The sequence below is a fragment of the Chrysochloris asiatica genome, unplaced genomic scaffold (assembly GCF_000296735.1).
Source record: "Chrysochloris asiatica unplaced genomic scaffold, ChrAsi1.0 scaffold00087, whole genome shotgun sequence".
In the NCBI taxonomy this organism is placed as follows: Eukaryota; Metazoa; Chordata; class Mammalia; order Afrosoricida; family Chrysochloridae; genus Chrysochloris; species Chrysochloris asiatica.
Window position 1 is genome coordinate 8,882,357 of NW_006408605.1, and position 10,918 is coordinate 8,893,274.

The 10,918-nt window shown below is 39.9% G+C and overlaps 1 protein-coding gene across 1 annotated transcript; it reads left to right on the plus strand.

Moving 5' to 3' along the window:
* Positions 1 to 3,259: 3,259 nt before the first annotated feature.
* PAIP2 (poly(A) binding protein interacting protein 2) lies at positions 3,260 to 7,050 on the plus strand. The gene is given in 3 exon segments (XM_006878391.1): positions 3,260 to 3,397; positions 4,772 to 4,951; positions 6,985 to 7,050. Coding segments are annotated over 3 exon segments (384 nt in total).
* The last annotated feature ends 3,868 nt before the right edge of the window (positions 7,051 to 10,918 follow it).

The window sequence follows — 10,918 nt, forward strand, 5'->3', positions numbered from 1 at the left end:
CTCAAGGCTAATTAACATACCTATAGCACTTAATCTCAAAGGTGAAAAGGATTCAAAAGGTCTGGAAGGAATCCAGCCGTTTCAGCTACCTGGCCTAGGCTTTCAGGAGGAAAAGCGACTCCTAGGTTAATGGTTTGCACCTGGGGACAGTCTGAGGCGGCCAACACTATTATTCCTTGAACAATAACCTGGAATTTGCCAATCTACTTTGAGTGAATTCCTTGGGCAGACTGTCTCCAGAGCCTCCCAGCAAACTTGCCTTTGGAACTTTTTACAGCCTCGGCTTTAGGGGAGGGGCTTTTGTTTTAATATTTGTCCATGGGTATCAAGGGCTCATGTATTAAGTTAATATCAAACATAAATGAATAACTTGATAAAGAACAGTTTTTCCATGCTTGCCAGGTGGCCAGAGTTTGTTCCTCAGAAAGATTTGTTCCCAGAACCTTACGCACTGCCAACACAGTGGAGACATTGAGAGAGGCACATAAGAAACCATTTTCTCAGAAGCCACAATTACTGGAGTTCAAAGCATAGAATGAATAATAGGACCAAAGAAAATTATACAGAGCTAGCCCAACAGTGAGTTCGTAAAAGCCAATGAACCCAGGATGTCCGGAGGGTCACTTCCTTGGGCCCTCAGGGTCCCTGGCTAGCCATCCTGAGTGGGGCCATTGTGTAGGATTTTCGTCCATGACACAGGGCCTCAACATCTCAGTGATTGTGGTCTCCAACAACTCACGTCATCGTCTCTGCCTCCATCTCGGGACTCGCTGCTTCTCTGGGTAGGGTTCCGCTCTCGGCTTTTCTCCATTGATGGTCCCAGAGACCCCCGCTCCTAGAGTGGAGAGTTAATAACTCCCTTCCTTGCTACCAAACGTCTACCTTTACATTTCCAACCCATACAATCAGTCCTGATAACAATCATTCACTTTTGTACCACAAGTGACCTTTCTGCATTTCATTTCATCAGCTCCTCCTAGACAGATCGGATAGTACTCACTGGAGATTCTGCCTTCCTCCATGCCCCCTAGCTCTAGGTAACCTCTTGAAAGCTTGTAAGCCAGTCACTTCTTGCCTTTGTGGTCCCTCTCCCCTATTTGGGTATCCAGTGTCCTAGTTGCTCATCTCTGTCTACTCTGTGTGTGGAGGGGGGGGTGGGAATGTTTCTTGCTGTGAGGGTTTGTTCCCTCTTTTGGGTTACTGCATTCATAGGTGTAGATCAAGTTCATCAAATTGTCTCAGGTCACTCTCTTTTTTTTTTTTCCTTCCCCTCTTCTTTCTTCTCCTGGTTGAGTTCTGATCATCCATTCATCAAGACAAGGTCACGTGGGTACCATCTGCAAATGTGGGTGTTCTTGTGCATATGCCCTCTCTTCCTATCAGCTGGTAGCTTCACCCTCCACTCTAGTCCTCTGTGGCCACGCCACTGACTCTGGGCCCAGGAGTCCCCAGGTCTCCCCACACTGCTGGCCAACGAGGTCCCCATCTGGGTCCACAGAAGCCCACCGAACATTGTAGAGCTTAGCTTGCCGCTTCATTGCTACTTTTACCCCACTTCCCCCTATCGGCGATGCGTGTGGTCACCAATCAGGGCGCATATTTCTGTTGAGTCTTAGTCTTGGATGTCATGCACTCTTCAGCATCGTTTTTATCATGAAGGCCATATTTTCCGACCACTGATCCTTCCTCTTTGTTTCCAACCCTTGCATTCCAGTCCCTAGCAATTATCAGTATATCTTGATTGCATGTTTGATCAATTGCAGACTGCAACAGCTGATAGAATTCTTCAGTTTCATCATATCATTGGTTCTAGTGGTTGGTGCATAAATTTGAATAATAGTGTATTATGTGGTATTCCTTGTAGGTGTAAGGATGTTATCCTACCACAGACAACATTGTACTTGAAGATTCTTTTTGACGATGAATATGATGCCATTCCTCTTGAATTTATCAGTCCTGCCATAGTAAACCATGTGATTGTCAGATTCAGAATGGCTAATACCAGTCTATTTCAGCTCACTGATGCCTAGGATATTGATGTTTATGCATTCCATTTCATTGTTGGCAACTTCCAATTTTCCTAGATTCATACATTCCATGTTCCAATTATTAGTGGATGTTTACAGCTGCGTCTCTTCACTTTGAGTTGTGTCCCATCAGCAAATGAAGGTCCTGAAAGTTTTATTCTACATTCGTCATTACAGTCAACTCTAACTTGAAGAGGCAGTTCTTCTCCAGTCATATTTTGAGTACCTTCCAACCTGAGGGGCTCATTTTCCGTCACTATTTCTGACAGTATTCTAGTACTCTTCATTATGTTTCAGTATTCAGGTGCTGTGTTGGCAGTGTTGCACTCCTATTCATAATGAATAGGCATTTAAATGAAGAGGAATTCATAAGGTTTTCTATGATTAAATATTTGCAAATAGTCCCTCCTCCTTCCTAGTGTACCTAAGTCTAAAAGCTCATCTTACACCTGTCCACCATGGGTAACTCTGCTGATACTTAAAATACCGGTGAGATAGCTTCAGAATCACAGTAACATGCAAGCCACCACAGTACAGCAAACTGACAGACGAGTGAAAGAGAAATCCAGAGTTAGACCTTGGGACTGAGGAACCACACAGTTAAAAATCTCTAGACTTTTATAAAGCAAGGGCTATCCAATGTCAAGGTGTGGCGTTGTGGGCTAATGCGCCAGATTCATAATGCGCAAAGTCATTTGAACTACAAGGTCAGTGGTTCAAGCTCACCATCTACTCCTTGGAATCCCTGTATAGGGTCACTGTGGGTCAGAATTGACTCTACGGCACTTAGCAACAACATTCAATGTCAAGTCCTTGTGTGGGTACTGTAGGATAAGCAATATACTGCTAACCGCAAAGTTGGCGGTTCAAACCCATCAGCCACTCGTTATCAGAACCAACTCGATGGCACTTAGCATTCGATGTAAAATAAGATGATTTGGAAATTCCATTTAAGATGTTAGTTTCTTTCATTTGCTGATAATTAGCTTAGAGGAGTCTAGGATGGTCTTTGACATTAAAATTATTTGCTCAGTTAGTCATGTGCACATAATATATATCGTGTTCATCTGTCTACCACCTAACAATGATCCCTGGTAACAATAGTTACTCACTAAGAACTGAAAGAATGATTGTCTATAAAGTAACTGTATTGTTCTTGTAAGGTTAAGATTGTCTAGGAAATAACTGTGTTGTTCTTCTTACAAGGTTAAAAACGACAACTAACGCCAACCATGAAAGATCCAAGTCGCAGCAGTACTAGCCCAAGCATCATCAATGAAGATGTAATTATAAATGGTCATTCTCATGAAGATGACAATCCATTTGCAGAGTACATGTGGATGGAAAATGAAGAGGAATTCAATAGACAAGTTAGTTTTGTGGACAGACATAGTTATTTTCATAGCCCTTTGGTAGCCTTCAAATAATATAACTGTACTTTCCCCTAAAATGTTTAAAATCAGGTTCTTTATATATGAAATACATTTATGAGGATAAGTCAAAAAGTATTGCTATAAAATCATAAAACTCTTTAAAACCATCACAGTAGTTATCGACATGCCCTTCATCTAGGTCTGTACACTCCTGAAAACAGTGACTTCAATTCTAGCCCTTTCCTGAAGAATTTTGCGCTCTTCAATTTACTCTTATTATCAAAACAGCAGTTTTGGTATCCTTTAGGGACCCAGTGAAACCACCCTGTCGCCACTTTTTGGAGTCCTGGTGTAGCACCATGGGCTAATGCTCTGGACTGCAGAGTCAGTTTGAAACCACAAGGTTGGTGGTTCAAGCTCACCAGCTGCTCCTTGGAAATCCTATACGTAGGGTGTTATGTGTCGGAACTTTATTATCAGTACTTTCTGACTTAACCTTGTATATGCTATTGCTAATTTTATTTGAGTGCTGAGATGGGGTGACTATCAGATTACTCAGCTGCTTTTTGTGAAAACTTGGGGAGCTTGTTTTAGGTCCCACCCCCAGAAGTTCTGATACAGGAGTACTAAGGCTCCCACGTTGCTGCAGTGAGCATTCAGGTTTGGGAAACAACAGTACATTAGGTGAGTCCTGGTATGGTGCTGTAGGATAGTGTGCTGGACCAAAAGGTCCATTTGAACCACAGGGTCGGGTGGCTCAAACCTACCAGCTGCTCCTTGGAAACCCTATACAGGGTTGCTGTGGGTCAGAACCGACTCGAGGGCACTTAACAACAAAAATACATTAAGGAAGTCTTGGTATGAGTTGAAATTGACACAACAATCTATTAATAAATGTTGCCTTTTTCTTTCCCTCTCTTACCATGACTTTGGTTTAAACTCATCTGATAGTGAATGTTTGTTTTTCTCTTATTTCATTGAGAATTACTTGATTGTTTTTTGTTGTTGCTTTACCCAACATGACCCCCCTTTCCCCCTCCTCCTTAGAGATTCTGTTTGAATCATCTTTGGGTGGAGTTGAAATTTGTGTAATTTTAAGGTATTGTAGATAATTCTGGTGCACATTACTTAATGAGAGCCACTCCTTTGTTACTTCACCCCTACCACCAATGGGAAAAATATCCTGCTAATACAGGGCAGCAAAACCTTAAAGAGGTCTTTATGGTAAGCATTTTTTCTCCTTAGCACAGAAGCAAAAAAGGAGGTATAGATTGTGTTTTTAAATGGCTTAGTTCAGGATGTTTTTAAGCTGTTACTAGTGAGGTCTTACCAAGTGTGCTAGAAGTTGTTCTGTATTTGTTATAAATTCAGATAGAAGAGGAGTTATGGGAAGAAGAATTTATTGAACGCTGTTTCCAAGAAATGCTGGAAGAGGAAGAAGAACACGAGTGGTTTATTCCAGCTCGAGATCTCCCACAAACTATGGACCAAATCCAGGACCAATTTAATGACCTTGTTATCAGTGATGGCTCTTCTCTGGAAGATCTTGTGGTAAAAAGTTATTTTTCATCTTTTTAAAACCTAGCTCATCTTGCCTGTCAGTGGAAAACAGTCACCATCTGTTTTAGAAGAGTTCTGCATCTCTTCCCTTCAGAAATTGTGCTGTTAGTTATAATGGAAGCAGAGGCTTCCACACCAGTCTTGCTCATGCCATGGAGTGACTTCGGACAATAATTTTAACTAATGAATACAAGACAAGCACACACAATATGTTCAGGTGACTTGTGTATACAAAAGTGGCTTGGTGGACAGGTTTTGCTCTTTTACCTCATCTTAGACATTTAGTGAAGTTGACAGAATTTTATCTGAAAGGTAATATTTTAGAGTTCTTTTCCTTAAATCAGGCTTTTGGTTGAGGTACCCTAACTCCATTTGGAACTATTGTTAAATAAGGACTTATACAAGCTTCTAGCAGAAAAAGGATACACACCTCCTTGCATTTCCAGTTATTTTCACTAAGTCTAAATCTGAATATTATTTTTGCTGTACATGTTTATATAAACTTTAGTTGCTTTTGCAAGATAGTTCTCTAGAATTTGCCCACTGGACTCCAAACTATTTTTTAAATTGTCTTCTGTTCATTGTGCAGCAATTTTATAACCTGGCTATACATCAGAATTACTTCTGAAAACACTAGAAGATGAAACAAAATGTTTCTAAGCTTCACCCAAACCCTGCAGAATCAGTCTCCCAGGCATGCTAAATTTCAAAAGCACTTCCAGAGGATTTATTACACAGCTAGCCTGCCCCCATCTGACATTAGAAAACCCTTCTAAAGGGTTGATTAGAGAACATTATATTTTACAGTGTGGTGTTAATAGCCATCATTTCAGTAAATAGCCATAACACAACTGAGCTGATGTGTAGTCTAAATGGTCTTTGGAGATATGCTTGTTTACAGCTACTATAGTCACTTCACAAATAATCTTGATTGCCCTTTGCTGTGTATATAATATATAGTAACTTGGACCCAGTATAATAGAGAACCTGGTTTGTTTCACTCTTTTTGAGATTAATTTGTTCTTACTTTTCTATAGCTGCTAATTTAAACTTCACATTTTAAAGTGTAAATAGATTTCTTTTGAGGGAAGAGAGGATATAATACCATGTTTAAAAAGTGATTGTGCATAAATTATGAATCTAAAATTATTTTTCCAACATGTTTAATATGCTTTGGTCTTGAAGTCAGTAATTTGTACGGTTCAGTTTCAGTCTAAAAGCCTGCCAGCATATGTACAATTCAGGGCTTGGAGTCATCCTGTTTTATTCTTTGTCAATTTGCAGTCCTAGATGTGGTCAAGGAGAATTGTCAGCTGATCTCACACTCTGAAACATCCACTTAGGAAAGTAAATATTTAGAGACATCTGCTGGTACAGGTCTCTAAGACTCTTAGAAACCTTGACCCATTCCCCTTTCTTTAACTGACAGAAAAACCCAGAGAGGGTGACTTATCCAAGGTTACATAGGAAGTTAGGGGCAGAACTGAGATTCAGACTTGAGTCTTCTGACTTCCCATGTAGTTTTCTTTTCCTGTTATATACCATCTTTCCTGTGGGACATAGAAAACAGCAATTGTAGAAAGACAAGTCATATTTTCCATGAAGATTATAAAGTAAAACTAATCCATAAACAGGCCTCCAATCATAATTGCAACACTTTGTTTTACATGTTTGCATGGTATAAAATATTTAAAGAACATCAAGTTAACACAGTTGTATGAACAATTCCTGTTGAGTGACATTTTTTTTAGTTATGTAAAGTTCATTGGTTTCTGGTTACACTTGAGCAAACCAGTACAGTTTCTACTGCCTCTTTAGTAGAAAGGGTGTTATAATATATGTACACTTGGGTCATCTTTTGCCTGACATAGATTTTAGGTTAAGTGTAACTTTACAATCTGAGTTCTTTTTTTTTTTTTCTTGTATTTTTAGAAGAGTTTTTGCATGTGGACCAGGGTTGAATGCTTCTGAGTATCTGGAACTATCTGTTAATGAGCTTGCTTTTTTATGTACTTATTTTCCAGGTCAAGAGCAATCTGAATCCAAATGCAAAGGAGTTTGTTCCTGGGGTGAAGTACTAAAATATTTGAGTAGAATGGGGCCCTCTTTTGGTGGATGTAGCACAATTTCCACACTGTGAAGGCAGTATTAGAAGACTTAATTGTAAAAGCTCTCTTGTCACTGTGTTACACTTATGCATTGCCAAAGTTTTGTTAGTCTTGCATGCTTAATAAAAGTGCTGAGACTGTTATTAAGTAAAAAGCTGTCAAACATTTACTGAAAATAGAATTGTCCCTATGGCTTGATGTGAAGGCAGCAAGGAAAGAAGCACCAGTCAAGTTGAGGCGAAGTACCCAATTAAATGACCTCTACATCTTACCTACTTGTCTTTTTTGAGGTTAAACTGGTCCTTTAGAGTTAATTAACACTTGCTCATATCTAAACATTTTTTAAATTAGTAAATCCAAATTAAGCCCAAATGTTAAGGAAATGTTTCATCTCAGACTTCAGTTTGCATTTTCCTCTTTCAAAAAACATCTTTCTCTAAGAAGGCCAGCTAATGATTTGAAATAATTTATTATTAAAAGACATGTCTGTTTACTAAGGTTAAAAGGTAGTAATGAGATGAGAGAGCTATTCATGACTTACATGGTATGCTATTGTGTCAGAAATAGTGAATTCTCCTAGTACTACAGGAGGAGATAGGTGATTGGAGATTTGCCATCTTCTAAGGAATCCACTGGATCAGAGCTATGTCTGTATGAAGTCCAGCATTTGACCAACTCATAGTCAATTGAAGAAGGAAATTGTGACATTCTGATTTAAGTGGTGCTTTTCCTTGCTTTGTTAACTATCACAATAGTCTGCAGCACAATTTTTCTTTTAACAAAGCTAGAACAGTTTTGGCTTCTTAAACTTCATATTTGGGTAGGTTAAGCTGCCATACGTGTTCAGTGTGAATAGTGTTTAAGTTGAAAATATTGTAAAAAAATTATATTTTTTCAAAAATATTTAAAAAAATAAATAATAGTAGAACTGAGCTGATGGTTGTGTTTATTGGATGCTGGCATGCAGATTCATCCAGTGGTGGTATCCATTTTTGTGTGGGCTCAGTGCCAAAGAGCAATCCTGCTGGCAAGGTGTGTATAGAAAGCAGGCCTTAGTAGATTCCATATTGAAAAGTATGCTGCTCTGTGAGTATCTAACTATACTCCTTAAACCTCATTGATTTCCTGAGGCTCTAATGTTGGGGCAGCCATGTTGAGAAACTGTTTGGCCATCATTACACTGACCCTGCTCTATAATCCAACCTTCATTGTGGTTTCTGATCTTCACAAGCCATGGCTGGTCTAATTGGGCTGGTAGCTATTTTGATTCATCAGAACTTTCTCCCCTTCCCCACAACAAGTTTTTATTTATATTTGGTGTGGCACACTGTAAGATAAGCACTTGACTGCTTAACCACTGCAAAGTCGGTGATTTAAACCCATCAGCTGCTTCTCAGAAATCCTTTACAGGGTCATGACTCTGACTCAACAGCATTTAACAACAACACATTTTTATTTGGGCTGGCAACCAACACTTTCCTAGTTCCACATACCATTCTGCCTCATGGCCCTGTTGGGCTCTTGATAATGTCCTTTGTGCTTTTCTTGAATTTGTTGGACTCAGAAAAGTGTTTGTCATTGATATTTGGACCTGTCATTGCTAGTAGTAGTGAACTCAGGTGGCTAGGTAGTTCTTGGATTTTCCCAGCGATAAGAGGTCTCACAAAGAGTAAGAAGGTCATAGAGTTGATTCTGGTTCACATTCTCCCTGGTGGTCCACTAGTGGGGGCACCTATGCCCAGTGGTTTTTTTTAATGGCCACCTTAACTAATTAAGGTGTGGGGAGTCCTGGTGTGGTGCTGTAAGATGGTTGCTGCTCCTCAGAAACCCTGTACTGGGTCACGGTGAGTCAGAACTGACTTGATGGCACTTAACAACAACAAACAACAAATTAATGGTGGTGGTGGTGTGCCATGGAATCAGTTCTGACTCATGGCGACCCTGCATAGGATTTCTGAAGCTGTAAACCTTTACAGGACCATGTTTTTGTTGTTAAGTGCCATCCATTTGATTCCAACCCATAGCAACCCTATATAAGTTTTCTGAGGAGCAACTGGTGAGCTTGAACTGCCTTAACTTTGCAGTCCAGCGCATTAACCCACAGCGTCACACTAGGACTCCTTACAGGAGCATTGTTGTTGTTGTTGTTATGTACCGTGGAGTTGGTTCAGACTCATAGCTACCCTGTACAGGGTTTCCAAGGCTGTAAATCTTCACGGGAGCAGAAAGCCTCATCTTTCTCCCACGGAGCAGCTGGTTGTTTTGAACTGCTTACTGTGAGGTTTGCAGCCCAATTCGTAACCATAGGTATGTTTTATTTTTAAAGAAGCTATGAAGCAGGGACAAGCATATTTGGCTTTTTTTTATCACAGTCACGCTATAATACAATCACTCCCCCTCTATTCTCTTAACAGCACAGTACTGTAAGTGGCACAAATGGTCGTCAGACATGAGGTTTACAGAGCTTTTCTCTGAGAACTACTGTAAATTAGTGCTGTATAATTGGAGATTATACATATAAATGAATTTTAATTTTAGAAGCATTGTAACTTAATGATTAAGACCGACAATTTTAGAGTTCCTAAAGATGAATCCTGTCGTGGTGAACAAGAAGTCATTTGACCTTTTTTGTGCTTCCATTTCCACATTTATAGAATGTCAATTAAGATAGTCTTAGAATTGTTTGAGAAGTTAATGTACATCTAGCACTTGAAAGATAGTTCTTGGCACATAGAGAGTTCTATATACGTAATTGCTGGTATTACTATTAAGGAGTCCTCTAGGCTGAGCTGTCATTGTATTGGAGTTTTTCCTGTCTGAGGGAACATACCATTGAAACTACTTTGATGTTTTAACTAGAAAGACAGGCATCTGTATTACAGGTGGAGATGGGAGGTTTCAGAGCATCATGTACTCAATTTTGAAGCCCTTAGGACAAATGATCACCCTATTGGGCCTATACTGACATAGCTTTAAGGTAACCAAAGCCATCCTGTTTAAAGAAAGCTTTACTTTTATGACCACTATTGTGGTGCTCGGAGTCCTAGTGTGGCACTGTAGGATAAGCACTGGACTACAAGGTCAGTTGAATCACAAGGTCGATGGTTCAAACTCACCAGCCTCCTTGGAAACCCTAAACAGGGTTGCTATGAGTCAGAACCGACTCAACGGCACTTAGTAACAATTGTGGCGTTGAGGATTCGTGGTATGACACTGTAGGTTCAGCACTGGACTGTGACCCACAAAGCCTGCAGTTCAACCCCACCAACTGCTCCTTGGAAACCTTATACACAGTAATGCTATGTTAGAAACTTGTTCCTCAAAAGCATTATACAGGGTCACTATGAGTCATAACCAACTTGATGGCATTTAACAACATTGAAACCACGGAAGGAGTCTTGGTGGCATAGTGGCTAAGCGCATGACAGCTAACTGAAAGGGTTCAAACCCATTAGTGGCTATGGTAGAAAAGACCTGGAGATCTGTTGTAATGACTATAGCCCAGGAAAATCTGTCCTATAGGGTCTCTATGAGTCAATATCTACTCAGTGGCATATAACAATATTGAAAAAAGACAGCTTGTGTAAGATTTTTCCTGTTGTGTTACATCAGTCTTTTCCATACTATGAAATGCTTTCTGTTTAGCATACTAGAGTAACTAGTTGTTGGCTCAGTATCTCCAGTTGACTGCTGAGGTTTACCCTAAAGGGATCAGTATTTCAGCATACTAGTAACATCTGTGACCCATACCAGTTTAGAAGTTCTGCTCAGTCAGTATAAAATGGCTAAGGAATCTCAACCAAAATCCATATATTAACTTTGACCCAGTCCACCTTCTCTTTGAGGACCA